Source organism: Cebus imitator, unplaced genomic scaffold, assembly GCF_001604975.1.
Source record: "Cebus imitator isolate Cc_AM_T3 unplaced genomic scaffold, Cebus_imitator-1.0 Scaffold261, whole genome shotgun sequence".
NCBI classification, from domain to species: Eukaryota; Metazoa; Chordata; class Mammalia; order Primates; family Cebidae; genus Cebus; species Cebus imitator.
Genome location: NW_016107576.1, coordinates 894,804 through 915,610, shown reverse-complemented (window position 1 = coordinate 915,610; position 20,807 = coordinate 894,804). Strand labels below are relative to the sequence as shown.

Below are 20,807 nucleotides of genomic sequence, written 5' to 3'. Positions count from 1 at the left end.
CCTATGTTTTTCACCTTCCTTTACGCTTTTTCCTAGATCTGCTCCTTTCCCTTTCCAGTAGCTCATGTGCCTACTAAGAGAGACTGTGTTAATACTAGGTAGACATAGTTGATTCTGGGCAGAAGGACTGTTTAGGGTGGAAGGTGAGCATGAGACTAGAATCTAATTTATGGCTCATATCAGGTGTGTGTTAAGTCACCAATGAAGTGCAGACCTAACAGACTCCTAGAATGAATCTGTAAGACTTAGAAAGGAATGTATTTTTCTCCTCCATTGCCATTATCTTTTGAATTGGATGATTCATCTTAAACAAAATCTTTTGTAGAGCTCCTAGCTAGGCACCCTTCTAGCAACTACAGCGAATACAAATAAGCACATAAGCTGGTTTTAGAGGACCAGAGCACTGATTCTCCTTAACTTTGGCTACATACCAGGCATTATCTAAAGAAACATTAAAAAACAAAACAAATATATGTTCTAGCATTAACCCTGGAGATTTTGATTTAATCGGTTTCACGTGGTGTGGGACCCAGGAATCTGTATTTTAAAAGCTCCACAAGTGATTCAGATGTACATCTTGGCTGATAATCATTGGCTAAGGGCAAGGAAAGAATTGCAGGACATGAGAAGCTCAAATAGAATCTATTAGGAGGCTCCTTTGTGTGATTGTTGACATTGTTAAAAGTGCCATAAGCAATAATACCTAGAAGGTACAGATGCTCCTTGATTTGTGATTGCATTATGTCCTAATAAAACAGTAAAAATACAGGTTGAAAATGAAATACCCTAATAAACCCATCGCAAGTCTAAAAATGGTAAGTTGGATCATTGTAAGTTGGGGACCATTTGTATCAAACATAGAATCAATGGATTATACAGTAGGAAAGTGTTATGCCCTAAAAATTTTATTTCATTGTATCCTTTTTGAATAATTGGATTTAAGAAACTTTTCTCTTACTGTACTGTGTACTTTTATTTTTCCCTTTCCTATGGTGCCGAATTGTACTAAATACTTTAAATTTCCATTTTAATTTATTTATATAGGATCCTGCTGGCCACTTTCATCAAGTGTGGTATGATAACCCTCAGAGTATTTCTTTAAAGGCAACATATATACAAAACTATGGCTTACGGGGCATTGGCATGTGGAATGCAAATTGTCTTGACTACTCTGGAGATGCTGTAGCCAAACAGCAAGCTGAAGAAATGTGGGAAGTCTTAAAGCCAAAGCTGTTTCAGAGATGAACGTCTTTTGTCAAACTAGTAAGATTTTTTAAAATGATCAGTATAAACAGATCTAGTTTCTTGCATTTTTTGTTATGTTGCTATACACTTTAGTTATTGGCATACTAAAAAAAAAAAAAGAATAAAGAAATGTTTTGATTGTTTGAATTAGAAAAATACATGTTAATGTATTTTTCCAGGAACATAAAAGCAAGAAACAAGTCAGCTTACTTATTAAATATTCCTCTATTAGATCTTTCAAACTATAATTAGGAAAAATTGCTCTCAGAATTTCATTATGCCATATTTCCCTTCATTATAGTAAAATATATGCTTATAAATCTATGCCGATTTTTAAAATGTGTATAATTTGAAGTGGAAATTGTTTGCTTAGAGTTTTAAAAACCGTCTTTGAAAAGCATTTTGTGCTATACTTTTCCCCCAAACTCCTAATAAACCTTAAATTTAAAAACTACAATTTAGTGTCTCCTCTTTAGGTGCATTAACCTGATGAAAATAATTTTTCTGGCCAGGCGCGGTGGCTCAAGCCTGTAATCCCAGCACTTTGGGAGGCTGAGGTGGGTGGATCACGAGGTCAAGAGATCGAGACCATCCTGGTCAACATGGTGAAACCCCGTCTCTACTAAAAATACAAAAAATTAGCTGGGTGTGGTGGCGTGTGCCTGTAATCCCAGCTACTCAGGAGGCTGAGGCAGGAGAATTGCCTGAGCCCAGGAGGCGGAGGTTGCGGTGAGCTGAGAGCGCGCCATTGCACTTCAGCCTGGGTAACAAGAGCAAAACTCCGTCTCAAAAAAAAAAAAAAAAAAAAAAAAAATTTTTTTTCTGCTTCCTGACTCCATATAGTATTATGTTCTCTGAGGTACTTGAACTAAACCTCTGGACAATGAGAATTTAAAAAGAATCCAGAAGATTAAATGTATTCACAAAATACAAGAATGTAACAGTAATATTTTGAATTAGTAAGTTAGAACTACCTAATATTTTCCAACTACATTATTTTTATGAGGTTCATCTGTAAAATTTTTAGTAATAACTTGGAGTTGAACTTGATTCTATTCACTCTCACTTATACTTCTAATTATTCATATTCCTTCATTTATAGACATATATATTCTTGGCTAATTTACATGGTTAAATTTTTTTCCTACATCTGCAATGTATCTTTTTTTTTTGTAGAGTCAGGATCTCGCTATGCTGCCCAGGTGGGTCTCCAACTCCTGGGCTCAAGCACTCCTCCTGCCTTGGCTTCCCAAAGTGCTGGGATTATAGGCATGAGCGGCACTGTACTTTTAATGATCTAAAGACACTGGTTAGATTAACTACTTCTCTTTCTAAATGATCAATTTTATACAAATAACTTTTCTAAATGTAATAAAGTCTCTGTTTTCTTTCTCAAGGGAATTAAGAACAACACTGTGCTGCCCTTATTAGTTGCTAATTACAGACTGAAAATCTGTATCTTTGAACTCTAGATTTACATAAATCCTGGCTTCCCTGCACATGTTCCCCCTGTAAATTGGAATAAATGATGATTGAACCAGCTGTTATGAGGATATTACATTTCCTATTTACGCAATTGTTTATGAGAGTAAAATCAACCATTTTCATAGCATATGTTGGATCACTGTTGTCTTCATATATTTAAAATAAATGAATTAAAAAATTTAAATTCTTAGAGGCTAATCTGTGTCATAGCTCAGAATGCAAGTTCAATACCCCCTATTCTATTTCCAGATTTCTTTTAAGATATAATGAACAAAGTCTTTATTTTCAAGCAAATATATTAGTATTAATAATTTATTCTTTGCCAAAAATTTTGTAGTCATATTAGCTCTTAAATTTTAAGATTATTAGAAATGAAAATTATAAAATATAGTACTGTGAAATAATACATAAAAGACTTGGAATGTTAAAAATAACCAGTCATCATTTTTCTTTATATTGCATCTAGTATTTCCTGAAACATTTTGTGATACCTACATGCAAAATGCAGAAAGAGAATCCTTATGCTTTATATAAAACATTGCCAAGGAGAATAACGGTTAAACAAATCTGTACAAATAAATATTTAAATGTTTTGATAAATAAAAGTTTTAAATTAATGTACCTTATTGAGATTGTAGAGACGTATTAATTTTTTTCTGTGCCAGTTCAGTTTTCAATGTGCGTAAATCTGAAACTGCTTGTTTTCTCCTCTGTAAAAAGAATTACTTTTCAAAAAGTGAACTTCATCATACCCTTCTAAAAGTACATCATAATTGACACATAAATAGGGTTTTTGTAACTGCTTTAATTGTCTTCTCATTTGCCTTCAATGCTTTCATTCCCACTGGATTGCTACAGTAAATGTGTAGATTATGAATGCTGTTTAATAAACATGATTATCTACTGGCTAGATATGCTATAAGATAACCTTGTTTATGAGTATATAGGGACAATATAATTGAGCTGTTCTAAAAACTAGAGTGAGAAAGAATTTTATGTTTTGCTTAAGATTCAAAACCTGTTGTTCTCAATGTGTAAAGAAAATAGTGAAAACAACAAAATACAAAAATCCCCTTAGGATTTTTGTATTTCTAGCCCTTAGGAACTAAATATTTAGGAAATACAGTATTTATTCTGTGGCAAGCACTGTTCTAAGTGTATTAACCTCTTTTTTTTTTTCCCCAAAATTTTGCAGAGTCAGATACTTATTAATGTTTATCCCCATTTTACAGTTGAAATGGAGACGTTTAGAGGCTAAGTAACTTGCTCAGCATATAAAACTAGTAAGTGAAGTGGGTACAGCCAGGATTCAAACTCAAACCACCTGGTATCAGATCCAGTACTATTCCAAGTCTTGTTTGTGAACCAGCAGTATTAGCATCAATTGGGAGCTTGTTGGGTATGAAGAATCTCAGGCTGCATCCAGACCTACTGAGTCAGAACTTGCATTTTTAAACAGTATCCTCAGATGATATCGCATTAAACTTTGAGGAGCACTACTTATATGCTGTACTATCTTGAATAAATATGGTTGAAAGAGACTCAGGCTAGTTTTGTCCCTTAGTTCTGAATCTTGTAGGTAGTGTTGTTTTGGGGAGATCATTCAGAAATCAATAAAACTTCTTATATAATGTCTGTTATGTGTCGATCAGGCACTATGGTTAAATATAGGATGTTTTCCCCCAGCCCATAGGCTGAAAACTTTGTTCTCTTTTTTTCTCCTATTTCACTTGTCTTTACTGTTTTTGTACTAACAATTCTAATTTGGGTTCAAATCATGAGTGACATTTATAATGCTAAAATATACAAAGATTATAGGATCTAATGTACATGCTTTCCAGAAGAAAACAGCATAAAGGGAGTCATAATCCGAGCCTCTGGGGGCATTTTTATTACTCCTTGGTACCCAATTATTGTTAAGTATACAAATTTACATATTGGCTCTATCTCCATATATTGAGTAACACAGTTTTCCTTCATTGAACAAATTATTTTTTAAGTGCATATTTAACTGATACTTTGTTAAAAATCATTCTCTGTTCTTTTCCATTTTAAGTTTTAAGCTTCTCAGTGCTGAGCCAGGGCTTATATAGCCTCGAGAATGCTGCTTGTAAAAATAATCTAGAACTGCACTGTCCAGTGTAGAAGCCAATTGCCATGTAACTAAACTTAAATTAACTAAAATTAAATAAAATTTAAAATTCAGTTCCTCAGTCACACAACCTACATTTCAAGTGCTCAGTTATCAGTTAGTGACTAGTGGTTATCAATCTGACAGTACAGGCATAGAACATTTTATCATCACATGAAGTTCTATTGGACAGTGCTAAATTCTATTTTTTTATTTTTAAATTTTATTTATTTTTATTCTTATCTGAAACCAGGACAGTTCTAATTTTCTTTTTAAAAATTTTTAAAAAGAGCTAATTCTAGAACGGAGCCACTATTCTGTATCATAAACCTGTTTCTGATAAAGAAATGAGCGTATTCATATGATTATTTTTATTTTTCTGGCTTGTATGGATACTTGTGTGAAAATGTATAATCTTCTTCTGTTTTCTGTTCAACAAAAAAGCTTTTTAAGACATCTGTACTTCAGAGATAATTCCTATGATGTAGTTAGTTGTACACAATTCTCACGAAATAAAGTTATGCCCAGAAGCCTCTACTAAGCATCTGGTATACAAAAGGTTCCATGAAAGAAACAGTTTACTACGGCATAGTCTCTGCCTGGAAGGAAACTTAACATCTAGTAGAAGACACATTATTCATATTTAAATAATATGAATTTAGGAAAATCATCAGGAAAAATGTAATCTGATTAGGAAAAATGTAAATTACCTTAACTTCTATTATGAGTTTCATTTTGTCAGTATCCAGTTTTCGCTTAAGCTGGTCAATTGCATGCTGTACCTCAGTGATCTGGATTATAAGGTAATTCTGTATGGATAGACATTTATTTAGTGTAACATATAAACATTTATTTGTAACTGCCTTGTGAACATAAACTATGAAATGATAAATATCAAAAGAGCAAATCATGAAAATAACCTATTCCATAAAGTAAACTAAATTGCTTTGGAAAAATTATTTGTTTCTGTTGATTTCTTGCATTTTGGGAAACATTTTCTCTAAAGTTACCGTTAAATTAGCACCATAAAAACCAACAACTATTACTATGAGAGGAATAATATCTTAAACTCATTTAATACAAGAAAACCTATTTAAAATAAGAAGACTTTTTGGTTTTTGTCCAGAAAAGTTGATGAGTTCTAGTGGTCCTCTCTAAAGAAGTTATTTAATAGTTTTAAACTGCCTTTGTGAAAAAATTCTCATATTGAACTTGATAAAACAGTGAGATAAAGTATCAGCTATGCTAAAAAAAAAATGTACCAACTGTTATGAACAAATCATTACTTGAGTCTATTTGGGTTTTAAGTTTATTTAAAATAGTAAACTTTTAACATTTCATCTTGTCTAAAGTTAAATCCTTACTTTTAATTATAGTTAACATATTTTAAAATCACTTTTGGATAAGTGGGATTGATCCAACCCAAGTCAAATTGTTAAATGGCCTCTTAAATTTTTTTTGTTTGTTGTTTAATCATATGGTGGAATTAATAATAAAATAAACTTCATGTCTCTGATTCAAGGCTGTCTCAAAAAAAAAACTGATCAAAATTTCATAATTTCTTTAAATTCCTGGGTGTCATAACCCAACCCGCCACTACCACCAAAGAATAGGACTATAGCAGACAATGTTAGTCCCCCGCCCTACTTCATCAGGTATTCATCTCTTTCCCACAGTCAGGAAATGGACCCTGTCCCAGATTTATCTCTGTAGGTAAATCCTAATTAGTCTAAGTCAGTCAGCTTATAGCATTCCTTGGCAACTATTTTTCTCATCCAGGGGTGGGCATAGTTGATCCCTTATTCAGGATAAAGGGAAAGATTTATATATTCCACAATTCAGAGAGAGGTTTCTCCCTTGTTTGGGATATAAAGCCCTACTTGCCATTGACAACTCTATTGCTACCATTAGAAAAAGAAGTCTTACAATGAAATTAAGATGAAAATATAGGGAGGAAATATCAGGCCCCCTTAAAGGCAACAAAAAAAGCTGCTGACTGTATCTCCTCAGCAATCTTCCTCCTATTACATAACGTCATGAGTTTCTTTTCTTTCCTTTTTTTTTGAGTCGGAGTTTCATTCTTGCCCAGGCTGGAGTGCAATGGTGCAATCTTGGCTCACCACAACCTCCACCTCCTGGGTTCAAGCAATTCTTCCTCAGCCTCCTGGGTAGCTGGGATTACAGGCATGCGCCACCACGCCCAGCTAATTTTGTATTTTAGGCAGAGATGGGGTTTCTCTATGTTGGTCAGGCTGGTCTCAAACTTCTGACCTCAGGTGATCCGCCCACCTTGGCATCCCAAAGTGCTGGGATTACAGGTGTGAGCCACCATGCCCAGCTGAGTTTTTTTTTTTTTTTTTAATTGTTTAAGCAAGTTAAGTCAAATGCATCTTGTGATAATACTACATAATAATACTAGTACTTATAAAGCATGTGTTTTGAACAGAACTTCTCTAACTTCTCTATTACTATTACATTTAGTAATACCTTACGGCCTGTGATGCTTGCCAGATTCTTTGGTCTCATCTTGATCTCCCTGGCTTCAAGTTGCATGAGCAGTTTTTTGTAGTAGAGTTCCAAATCTTCTCGAAGGTTTGTTAAAACCTCCTCCATTGATGCTGTGACTTTCTTTGTTTCCAAGTATTTTTTCTTCCAACCAAAATAGGCTATTGAAAAAAAAAAAAGAAAGCAAAGCCTTTTGAGTATTAAAGGATTCGATTTTTCATCCCCAGAGCCAATATCAATTTAAACCATTTTCCTCTTTCTCTCCTCTTCTCATCTCCTTATATACTGAGGACATTAGACCTGAGGAAGACATGTTTTTTTTGGATAATAATAGAATTTGTATAGAAATATTGTTAAAAAAAATTTTACAGTGATATAGATACTATAAAAGTAATATATCCAAAAGTAATACATTTAATAGTAATACATATTATAAAAGCAATATATATACTTGTTATATATAGTAATACATATAAGATATAAAACTATATAACATATATAACATATATATATAACTATAAAAGTAATATATATATATTACTTTTTCCCATGATTATAGAAAATTAATCCACAGATTAATCATTAGAAATTAAATACTACCAGCCGGACGCAGTGACTCACGCTAGTAATTCCAGCACTTTGGGAGGCCAAGGCAGGGGGATCACCTGAAGTCAGGAGTTTGAGACCAGCCTGACTGGTATGATGAAACCCTGTCTCTACTAAAAATACAAAAATTAGCCAGTTGTGGTGGCATGGGCCTGTAATTCCAGCTACTCAGGAGGCTGAGACAGGAGAACTGCATGAACTCAGGAGGCAGAGGTTGCAGTGAGCCAAGACTGCGCCATTGCACTCCAGCCTGGGCAGCAAGAGTGAAACTCTATCTCAAAAAAAAAAAAAAAAAAAAAAAGAAAGAAATTAAACACTACCAGTTTAACAAACTGCATTGACACCAATCAGATTCTAAATACAAACTTAATAATAACACAAACTATATGCCAGTATACCAGAATCTGTTTAGTTTTTTTTTTTTTAGGTTATCATAGAAACAAAAATCTATATAAAAAATTATATAGCTAAATGGAACTTTAGCTCAAGATTTTGGCTATTTATCTCATGCTCTATTATCTAATCCCTTAGCAATCTGTACTAGTATTACTGCCAAAATACTTCTAGCATCTAGCACATTCCACCTTCTTTAATGCTACATCGTTAGTCAATCTCATTCTCATCTTTTACCAAGAAATCTGCATTATCTTTCTTTTTCTTTTTTTTTTTTGAGATGAAGTCTCACTGTGTCGCCCAGGCTGAAGTGCAGTGGCGTGATCTCAGCTTACTGCAACCTCCACCTCCTGGGTTCAAGCAATTCTCCTGCCTCACCCTCCCAAGTAGCTGGAACTACAGGTGTGTGCCACCACACCCAGCTAATTTTTGTATTTTTAGTACAGATGGGGTTTCACCATATCGCCCAGGCTGGTCTTGAACTCCTGACTTCATGGTCCGCCTGCCTCAACCTCCCAAAGTGCTGGGATTACAGGTGTGAGCCACCATGCCTGGCTGAAATCTGCATTATCTTTCTAACTGATCTGTCTGCTTTCATTCTTGCCCCTGTACATGCTATTCTATACAGCAGTCATTTTGATCTAAAATATTTTTTTAATTATAAATCCTAGCTCAAAATCCTCTAGTGGCTTCCTACTTTGCTTAGAATAAAATCCAAAATCTTTGATTTGGCCCATCTATTCCTTGCTGAACTTTCTGATTTTATCCCTGTCTACATTCCTCCTTACATACCATGTTTCAGCAGCACTGGTCTTATTTCAGGCCCTTAATACCACAAGGTCATTCTCATTTCTTGTCCTGGATATTTAGTGTTCCCTTTGTGCCTACCTCCCTGTTAATCAAATCTTAATCTTCTCAGAGATACTTTCCCTGAAAATTCTACCTAAATCATCTCTTTTCTGCCTCATCACTCTTTACTATGCTCTTTTTAATTGCATTCTCAGCTCCGATCAAAGCTGATATTGTCTTACTTGTTTACTGTCTCTTCCCACTGAGAAGCAAGCTCCTTGTGGGCATGGCCATGTCTGTCTTGTTCACTGCTGTATCCCCAGCAGTTAAAACAGTGCCTGGCACATAGTAGGCTCAATAAATATTTGATGGCCAATAAATACCTTTATCTTGAAATATTCTTGTTTAAATAGGAAGTGACAAATCATTCCCATTTCATAAATAGAAAGCGTGAGGCACAAAAGAGGGGAAATAACTTGTCTTAGTGAAAGGCACATCTGGTGTTACAATCCTGGTCTTGTAATTTTTAGTCCATTGTTCTAATTTGTCTGATAAAGTTGCTTTTTTAACACTACAACAAAGCTGACTCATTGCCACCACTTTCAGGATTATTTTGAGGCAGAATCTTCAGAAATATCTCCTGACATTGTCTATAACCTTCAGTCATTCTAATGCTGAAACAATTTTGCTGTAAATTGAGAATCCTAAAATCACTTAATTCCACAGATACCTTTTATCCTTACAATCCTCAAACACAACGCAAAACGAAGCCCTCTCAAATCATTTAGCAACTCTCGAGCCACCATCATGTACTGTCTTCATCCTGGCTCATCTTTCTATGTCCACCAGTCCTAAAAGCACTGTTGCTAATTGTACCGCAAGAAACTTACTTAACTTCCCTCATTCACTCACTTAAAAGCAAGGCACACACACACCCCCCAAAAAAATCAAGTACAGAGGAGTCCAAAGTACTCAAAGTAGGCTTCTAGAGTAAGTGATATGCAAGCTGATCTTGAATGACTAATAGGAAACAGGCAGGTAAACTGGGAAGAGGGGACCTTAAGGTAAGAGAAGTAGATGGGAGAGGGAAAAGCACGCCTGAAGACTTAAGAGCCAAGAAGCATACTTCAGATCCTAAGTATATCCAACACTTTTCCTGGAAGCCTGTCTTGATCTCTTCCATCTAATTTAGCTGTTCTTCCTTTATATTCCTATCCACAGAATTCTGTAATTCCTTTATCATAGTTTTCACCAGGATGTATCCTTGTCTCACTCTGTCACTCAGGCTGGAGTGCAGTGGTGCAATCTCAGCTCCCTGCAACTTCTACCTTCCAGGTTTAAGCCATTCTCCTGCCTCAGCCTCTGCAGTAGCTGGGACTACAAGTGCCTACCACCACGCCTGGCTAATTTTTGTATTTTTAGTAGAGATGGGGTTTCGCCATGTTGGCTAGGCTGGTCTCAAATTCCTGACCTCAAGTGATCCACCCACCTCGGCCTCCCAAAGTGCTGGGATTACAGATGTGAGCCACTGCACTGGCCAGGATGTATCATTAATGCTTAACTTGCTTATCATTTCCTCACTGGACTATAAGATCTATGTGGGCAGGGACAAGATTGTGTCTGTCTTAATAGTGTCTCCTAGTGGCCAGATTCAATAGGCATGTGATAAATGAATAATTAATAAACAAGTAAATGAGTTTCAGTTATGAAAATATTCGAATTTTAATTTTAAAACCCTATGTAAAGCATTTATTATATAGAGTTGAATAATAATTTCATGTTTTCTATCTTGAACTTACCTCAATCATGTACCACTTAAACTAAAATAGTAAAACAGTAAATATTAATTATAACTTTATTATTTATTCTAAAAGGATTAATTCTATAAAACTTAAGTTTTCTTTATAGTGATAAAAGGTATATTAACTTTACCATAATACCGCTTTAATTTGCTTTGTTCAAATAGCTTTTCATCTGTTTTTACCAGTTCTTCTCTATTTCTTTCCAGATACCTTCTTTCTTCCTTTACTTGTTTCATTTGTTTGATAATCTTCTCTCCTAAAGAGATTATAACTCATATTTATCAATGTCTCAAAGCTGAAAGATGGCTCATATCCTAAAATATGGAGTGTAAAACTTAAAAATTTCTAAAGCAGCAAGAATAAATTTTACCCCAAACTGTTTTTCTTGCTACAGTATAGCATTTATCATGTGGAAAATGCAGAGAAGTCATTTCAGTTTCTAAGAGTTATATATAAGGGGATTTATAAAATAGTGTATTTTTTCTGCATTTACATATATGTGTAGAAACTTGGTAAAACTCAAGTAGTTATGCTGATATTCTTTGGTTTAACTCTTTTGGTAAATTCATCTGGGATTCAAAATTATTGTACTTAAATCTTACACAGCAAATGTATATTTTAGAATATATATTTTAAAATGAAATAATGTTGGTGACTAAACATATGTAATAATAAATATAAAATCCCTGGCCAGGCATGGTGGCTCACACCTGTAATCCCAGCACTTTGGGAGGCTGAGGCGGGTAGATCACTTGAAGCCAGGAGTTCAAGACCAGCCTGGCCAAGATGGTGAACCTCTGTCTCTACTAAAAGTATAAAAATTAGCCAGGCATGGTGGTGCATGCCTATAATCCCAGCTACTTGGGAGGCTGAGGCTGGAAAATCATTTGAACCTGAGCAGCCGAGGTTGCAGTGAGCCAAGATCATGCCATTGCACTCCAGTCTGAGCAACAGAGCCAGACTCCATCTCAAAAAATAAAAAAATAAAAATAAAATTCCTATAATTTAACTTCTTTTATTGTAGTGAAATATATTACATAACAAAATGTACCATTTAAACTATTTTTAAATGTACAGTTCAGTGGCATTTAGTACATTCACATTGTTGTGAAACTATCATCACCATCCATCTCCAGAACTTATTTTCTCAAATTGCAACTCTATACCCATTAAACAACTTCCCATTTGCATTATTTACTTTACCTCACAGAATCATCTGTACTTATGATTGTACTATACTTACTTTCAGTTTGTAATAAAGAGATAGCAGTTATTTCTGAAGGAAGAATAGGTTGACAAGGAAGTAAAGGGTGATCTGGTAAGGTGATGTACTCTTTTTCAGCTATCTGTAAGCAAATATGAAAATGAGTAAGATCAGCTAGTGTGTCACATTCTTTTCTCACTTGCCCATAGGTATTTGGTAATGCATACCAGCAATGCATTCTTTTTATTCAGTGGTGATGAACTCCAAATTTTGTATTTATAACTACAGATTCTCTCCCATGTTCCAGTCTCTGTATTCTACTACTTGGTCATCATATACAAGCACTTCAAACTTAAAAAAAAAATCTGTTATTTTTCTTTCTAAACATGATTTCCTTCCAAGATTTCTGGTCTCAGTTACCTGTTATGATAACTTTCAAAATTTTCTAAGATGGCTATTGATATTTTTTTCATTTTGAGCCAATTTTGTTTATTTATATTTGCTTAGAAAATTGGTAGTTCTGTCACATATCAAAATTTTAGCAGAGAATTTTAGGTTTTATTCTAATATCTTATCTCCTCTGTTTGTGTTTCTATTGCCTTCATCTTTCCTAATTTTTGTGTCTTTACCTGATATTATTTGGATCTGTGTTCCCATCCAAATATGTCAAATTGTAATTCCCAAGTGTTGGAGGTGGGATCTAGTGGGAGGTGACTGTATCATGGGGACAGATTTCCCCATTGATGCTGTTCTCCTGTTAATGAGTGACTTCTTGTGAGATCTGATCATTTAAAAAGTGTGTGGTACCTCCCCCACTCCTTCCTCCTGCACCAGCCTTGCTCTGCCTTTGCCTTCCACCATGACTGAAGGCTTCCTGAGGCCTCCCCAGAAGCAGATGACGCCATGCTTCCTGTACAGCCTGCAGAACCATGAGCCAATTAAACAATGAAATGGCTAAAGTGCAGTGGTGCAATCTTGGCTCACTGCAACCTCTGCCTCCTGGGTTCAAGTGATTCTCCTGCCTCAGCCTCCCAAGTAGCTGGGACTACAGGTGCGCACCACTACACCCAGCTAATTTTTGTATTTTTAGTAGAGATGGGGTTCTACCATGTTGGCCAAGAAGGTCTCGATCTCTTGACCTCATGATCTGCCCACCTTGGGCTCCCAAAGTGGTGGGATTACAGGTGTGAGCTACCACCCCTGGCCTAAACCTCTTTTCTTTATAAATTACCCAGTTTCAGGTATTTTTTTATAGCAGTGTGAGAACAGACTAGTATCTACCCTTTTCTGATAAATTACCTCAAGCCTTATCATGTTGATATTTCTATCACTATCACTTTATTGATCGTTTTCAATTATGCTTCTGTAACTCATGTTTTCATTTTTATCTTCATCAAGCTCTCACTTCTATATTGTTTATCTTATAGTTAGTCCCCCATTATCTTTAGTTTCACTTTCTGCGCTCTTAGTTACCCACAGTACAGTACACTAAGATATTTTGAGAGAGAGAGACCACATTCACATAACTTTTATTACAGTATATTGTTATAATTGTTCTATTTTATTATTAGTTATTTCTGTTATTGTTGACTGTGCCTACTTTATAAATTAAACTCTTCATAGGTATATATGTATAGGAAAAAACAGTATATGTATGTATGTGTGTGTGTGTATATATATATATATATATATATATAGTATATATAAGGTTCAGTACTATCTGTGTTTTCAGGCAACCACTAAGGGTCTTGGAATCTATCCCCATGGATAAAGGTAGAGTACTGTATTATTTTTCTAGCTTATTTATTTCGTTATTTATAGAGTTGAGCTCCCACAGGATAATGGCAGCCACCTAAACTAGAACTGCTCTACAAATCTTCCAAACTACCATAAAACGAAGCCAAGTAAAACCACCCAAATTTATGCCTACAACATAACTTGGGCACAGAATCCTTTACATATAAGTGAGGAAATAAAAACTTTAGACTAGAGTGTGGTCAGGAGCCCACATCTGAGCAGAGAGTCAGATATGGACTACGTGTCAGCACTATACATAAATAACAGGAAACATCAATCACGAGTTAGCCTGAAAACAGAGGGCTCTAGCTGAAGTGGAGAAAGAGCAAAGTAAAACAAATCTGGTAGATTCTATGAGGAATTCAAAAGAAAGGATTTGAAAAATACACGGAGTCACAGGCAATAATCATGGGAAGACATAGCTTCTGGAAGAGAAGAAAATGCTTTGGAAGGGAGACGTATCCTTGGGAGCCAGTTTGGAAGAAAAAAGAAGAAAATGGCCAGGATAAGAGCTCCACTGAATTAAGCTAGTGGAAAGGAATCCCAAGAAAATACCCCTTTCCCCAAAAGGCTCCATTTACTTAAAAAAAGAAACATAAATGACTGCATTTCACTATGGCAACAGAAGAGGGTGCTCCTGATTTAAGAAACACAGTAAGCCACCAAAACACCACTTCCTGTTCCTCTATAAGAACATCTGTTATTACGGATAATGGAAAAATCCAACGCAAATAAACATGAACATCTACAAAATAATCTAGCATTCACACAGTTACTTATGAAGAAAGCCTCAAAACTGAGCAGTAAAATCAAAACACATCCAGAGAAAAACTTAACAATGCTCCCAACATAGATTAAATATAATTAAGCATTTGCAGATAATGAACACCATAAAACAGAAATTTTAAAACTTATAATAAAATGGAAAAATAGGAAGGTATGAAATTAAGATTAGCCAAACTCAAGAAATAAGAAAAAAAAAAGTCTCAGAAATGAATTAGCAGGTTTCCAAGATGGAACAGATATGACCAAAAATATAGTAAGAAAAACATAGAATAGAAATAAAAGGAGCTAATATAATGAAACATAATGAAAAGAGTAAAATGGATGAGAATGAAAGTGGCAGATATAAAAGTAAAAAAGATCTAAGATAAGACTAATTGTGGTCCCCAAAAGAAAAAAAAAAAACAATGAAACAGATCTATTTAAAATTATACTTTTAGAAAACATTCTTGAAATAATTTCCGATTTTCATATGGAAAGAACTCACTATGTACCTAGAAAAATCTGACCTACAATTCTCAACTGAGATACATAGCCTGCTAAAACTATTACACATTAAAGGAATTCTCCAACCTCCCAAGCAAAACTAAGATAGTTTAGAAAGAAAAGGAAATTAAGTTGGTATCACACTTCTAAATAGTAACATATAAAGCAAGACATCAGTAGTGCAACATTTAAAAGAAACCCAAGGGAAGTCAGCCAAGGATTTTATAGCCAGTCAAGCTATCCTTCAAATATTAAAGTTTGAAGGCTCTAGAACAGTGATTAGCACACCTTTTCTGTAAAGGGCCAAAGAGTAAATAAGCATGTGTGGGCCACATATGGTTTCTGTCATATTCCTCTTTTTTTTCCCACCTCTTTAAAAACAGAAAACACATTCCTAGCTCACAGGCCTTACTAAACATGATGCAAACCTTAGTTTGCCTATCCTGGTTCTAGAGAAAGTTTTAAATGTGAAAGAACTAAGGGAATATTATACTCAGGCCTAGTATAGGTTGAGCTTCATCCAACCAAGAAATCATTGAAAAATCTTCTGCAAAATAACTGGCAGTTAACTGTTAAACATATTTATAGTTCTGAGACTAAAACAAAGGTGAGGGGATAAGACTAAGTGAACAGTACAAAAATGTTATATTGTTTGACAAAGTAGAAATAACACCACTGAAAATAAATGAGAAGAAAAGGGAGAGAAAAAGATGAAAGTAGAACAAGTTTTCTGATTGCCTCACATATAGCAAGGAGGAGTCAGAGCATAATTTTAGAGGCAGCAAATTAAAAGCAGAAGCATAAATTTTTTTAAAAAAAGGAAAAAAAGAGGGGCCAAAAATACTAGCATAAGTGAATTACTATAAAGATAAATATTAAAACAAAAATACAAATCTTCCTAAATACCAGGATGAAGAAAACCCCAAATATAGTAAAAGACACACAGTAAATATAAAGTAAAATAACAAACCTGAGACTAAACATATCAGTCATATCAATTATGTAAACGGACATAACTCATCTAACTAAATAAAAAAGATTTTCAGACAAGCTTACAAAGCAAAACCCAACTCTAGGCTGTATATAAGAGATATATCTAAAACACAGTGACTCAGAAAGGCAGATAAAAAGGAGGGGAGTCAAGAATGGAAATATATCAAATAAATGTAAACAAAAAGAAAGCAGAGTATTTTCACATGCAGTAAAGAAAAATTCAGGCCAAAAAGGCATTAAATGAACCAAAGAAAGATGCTTCATGATGCAAAAGTAATAATATTCACATAAGAACAACTTGGTGCCAGTAACACATAGAAACACATAAAGCGGAAACCACAGGAGATGTAAGCATAAATAGTAACACAGTAATAAAAAGAGATTCTAACATACCATTCTCAGTCTAGACTAAGACTTAGAGAATGTGAAAAAAATGAAGAATATGGAATACTTAATGTATTCAGAAAGGTAAACCATAGACAAGCCACAAAACAGAGGAAGACATTTGCAACACACGTAAGCATGAAAGGACTATCTTCCAGGGCATATTAAAAACTCCTACAGGCCAGGCACGTTGGTTCACGCCTGTTATCCCCGCACTTTGGCAGGCCAAGGTGGGCAGATCACCTGAGGTCAGGAGTTTGAGACCAGTCTGACCAACTTGGAGAAACCCTGTCTCTACCAAAAATACAAAATTAGCCCTACATGGTGGCACATGCCTGTAATCCCAGCTACTCAGGAGGCTGAGGCAGGAGAATTGCTTGAACCCAGGTGGTGGAGGGTGGTGAGCCGAGATTGCACCATTGCACTCCACCCTGGGTAATGAAGGAAACTCTGTCTAAAAAAAAATTAAATTAAAAAATCAAAAATTCAAACCACAGTTAAATAGCATTAAGCATCCATCAGAGTGCAAAACATTTTAAAGTGTGGAGATAGCATGTATTATTGAGGATGTAGAGTAACAGGAAATGTTTTGTATTCCTAGTGAGAGTGTAAATTTGTATAATCATTTTGGAATACATTTTGGCATTATTTAAGTTATAGGTAGGCATTTTCCAGCTGTTCTCCACATAAGTATTTATTCCTCTCCTTTGTGTGTGCTTTTAATAGGTAAAATTTGGAAACAATAAAAGTATACAGCAACAATATAACAACAACATTAGCTGAAGATGGTATGCCTCTGCTCTCAAACCCAAGGGCTTAGAGTTGTGATTCTCCTACTAGGGCTTGTGAATGCTGGACTCCATTCAGCATTCCAATCTACTATTCATCAAGCATCATTGGACAATGGGGACAGACATTAAAACACTAGTGGGCTGGTTGTAGTGGCTCATGCCTGTAATCCCAACACTTTGGGAGGCTGAGGAAGATGGATTGCTTGAGTCCAGGAGTTGGAGACGAGCCTGGGCAACACAGCAAAACCCAACTCTATAAAAAATACGAAAACCATCTGGGTGTGGTGGCATGTGCCTGTAGTCCCAGCTGCTCAGGAGGCTGAGGTGGGAGGATGGATTGAGCCCAAGAGGTCAAGGCTGCAGTAAGCTGTGAGCACTCCACTGCACTCCAGCCTGTGCAACAGAATGAGACCCTGTCTCAAAACAAAAACCAAAACCCCTTAAGTGGCAGCATTGCTTGCAATCCCTCTGGGATCACCTTGCAAGCCTTCTCTTGTTTAGGTCCCATTCAAAGTTGGCAGGGTTCTGATTCACTTGGTTTTAAAATATATATAGAGAACAACACATCCAAAGGCAGTAAATCTCTCTACAAATTCCAAAAAAGGTCCACAAAGTGCTTTGTCTCATTCTTAATGGTAGTTGGAGCAAGGAGATACCTGAACATGTCACAGACCATGGAGCTCCTAGAAATTTCTCTGAATTGGTAGAGGCTCCTGAATTTTCTTGCAGCTTATCTTCTACCCCCTAACAAACATGTCTTACCTAAGGTATCTACATTATTTGGTATTTCCTGTTTATCAGGTCCAAGGGGATCATGATACGGTCAAGTTGCCTAGAAACTAGATTATGACAAGGAGCCAGAATTGATACAGCTCTTAGGCAAAACAATGAAGGTCTACTGCTATTCCTATTTGCTACTTTTCTCTGCTAATTGGATGAAGAAGCAGCATTTTCCAGATTAAGAATGGCATAGTAGGAGCATCAGGCTGTAATAATGTATTCTAATAAAGAGACCATGTAAGGAGTAGCAGCTATAATTGTTACCACCTGACACTAAGGCCCATTAATCTTCTGCACAGGCCAACTAGGTGATGATAAGAATCACCTTTTCTGCCATTTTCAAATTTTGATCATGGCACAGAACCCTGCAATTCCTCCAGGAGGTTGGTAATGCTCTGGTTTACTATTTTGGTAAGGAATAGGCAGTTCCATCATATTTCACTTGGCCCTTTCTACCATGACATTCCTTATTGCACATGCTGCAAGAGGCAGGGAGGCAGTATGAGGATTCTGCTATTTGCTGAGTAAGTCCTTTACAATATGCCTTCATGAATTAAGGAGATGACTACAGGGAGAATTTGCAAAGCCATTCGGCACATTAGAAGACTGATTTAGCCAAAACTTCATTTATTATCTGACCCCTCTAAACCTCCAACCTATTGGTGGAACACAGTTATTCAGGTCCTTAAGGATCAGAATCATATCAAAGCCATTGCTGCGAATCCTGAAAACTATGGTACCTCCCTTTCCCCATTGTAGTAATCTGGGTAAACAACCTCTGATCCCCTTAAGGGAGGTAAAGCAGGAAATTTACAATCCGTACTTGTGGCTAAGTGACAGGGTTTTTTCCTCAAGGATACATGGCCTCCCCAGATATTACTCAATATATTGAGTAAAGCTCAATAAGTTCTGGTTACGTAAACTGGCTAGGATCTGGTAATTTAATAAGGGGATGTGAATATTCATGTGGTTATTCAAGGTAGACATCTATTTGCAAAGACTAAAAATAATTTTTGGTTACACAGACCAAGAGCATACTGGTATGCTTATCCACTTAAGTCTCAGGAACAACATGATTAGTCTTAGGGACACCGTGGCAACTAACTGTTGTTAAGAATTTTTTAATCATACATCCTTATGATCACTCTGGTACTGTTTTATCTTTTTCAGTAAAATGCTATAAATTGGCTTCTGTCACTTGGGGACACTGTCATCTCTAAATAAATCAAGTAGGCTGGGCATGGTGGCTCACACCTGTAATCCCAGCACTTTGGGAGGGTGAGGTGGGTGGATCACAAGGTCAGGAGTTCAAGACCAGCCTGGTCAAGACGGTGAAACCCCGTCTCTACTAAAACTACAAAAATTGGCTGGGCATGGTGGCAGACACCTGTAATCCCAGCTTCTTAGGAGGCTGAAGCAGGAGAATCACTTGAACCTGGGTGGCAGAGGTTGCAGTGAGCCAAGATTGCACCACTGCACTCCAGCCTGGGTGACAGAGTGAGACTCTGTCTCAAAAAAAAAAAAAAAAAAAAAAAAAAAAAAAAAAAAATCAACTATAGTCCTATAGTTCATTCCATGTGACATAAAACAGCCACTATAAGGTTTTTAAAAAGAATTCTGGGGTTGCCTTTCCAATATATTCCCCAATGTCTGGTTAAAGAGGTAATCGGATATAAATCCTCTCTTAACATTTTTATTTCCCAAAGTCTTTGGATTTCTTGCTCTACTTTTTAACAAAAAATTCCTGGCATTCTAAATTTACTCAGTATGAACTACCATATTGTCTAGGTTTCTGTCAGCCTGACTCAATTTAGTAAAATATTTTTTACCACTTGCAGTTGCTGGAGCTACACATTAAATCTAGAATCTCTGATAAGTGCATCCATTTATTAAACTTGAGCCAATCTAAAGTTATATTCTTTCATTTCTGCTCTGAATCTATTCCCAATAACATATTTCTAAGTTTCTACTAGCACGCATTAACAAAATATTGCAGTTATTTTGCAATAACTAGTCTGAGATTCTCATTTGTAAAAGTTTTTGGCCCATTCACACTTTCTGTACCAAATGCTGAATCAGTTCAGTGCAGTTTCAAGCAGGAAGGAATGTAATAAAGGAAATTAAGTGTAACAGAAAGACTGAAGGAGCAGGTTCTGGGTTTGGTTTCCTAAAATGACGTTTCCATTAGTGAAGTTACCATTGCTGAGGCCATCACCAGAAATATGCTGAAAGCAAGAGGCCATCATTGTTATTGCCATTACTTCTTCTCACATGCAGGAAGCTGAAGGAAAAATACAATTCATAACACAAAAAGAAAGAAAGAGTAAAACTGTTGTTATTCACAGACGACACAAATGTGTATGTAGAAAGTCCTAAAGAGAGGGGACGATCCAAGGTGGCCGTTTAGGAACAGCTCAGGATTGCAGCTCCCAGTGAAAGCGCAGAGGGTGAGCGGACGCCGCGTTTTTATTGCCCACAGACTAGGAAATTCCCGGCAGAGGTGCTCCATGGTCGCCAGCGCGGCTGTTTCGGCCAGCGCAGCTGTGCCAGCCGGCACCGCTGCTTTGCCCCGCGCGGCTGCTCTGTCGGCGCCCCGGAGCCGCGCTTCTCCGTACAAAATACACCGGTCCGGG

At 36.1% G+C, this 20,807-nt stretch overlaps 2 protein-coding genes across 3 annotated transcripts in view; one reads left to right on the top strand and one right to left on the bottom strand.

Annotated features, from left to right (window-relative positions):
- Positions 1–1,702, top strand: part of CTBS (chitobiase) — a 32,637-nt gene extending 30,935 nt beyond the window's left edge. For both annotated transcript variants that reach the window (XM_017499820.2, XM_017499821.2), the window contains exon 7: positions 1,045–1,702. In XM_017499820.2, coding sequence (XP_017355309.1) covers positions 1,045–1,245 — 201 coding nt within the window. In that variant the 3' untranslated portion in view covers positions 1,246–1,702. The remainder of the gene's footprint in view (positions 1–1,044) is intronic.
- Positions 1,703–3,085: 1,383 nt separating this feature from the next.
- SPATA1 (spermatogenesis associated 1) overlaps positions 3,086–20,807 on the bottom strand; it is a 56,104-nt gene continuing 38,382 nt past the window's right edge. Inside the window, 6 exon segments of the mRNA XM_017499819.2 lie at positions 3,086–3,386; positions 3,388–3,440; positions 5,572–5,670; positions 7,349–7,527; positions 11,087–11,212; positions 12,200–12,302. Coding sequence (XP_017355308.2) covers positions 3,344–3,386; positions 3,388–3,440; positions 5,572–5,670; positions 7,349–7,527; positions 11,087–11,212; positions 12,200–12,302 — 603 coding nt within the window. The 3' untranslated portion in view covers positions 3,086–3,343.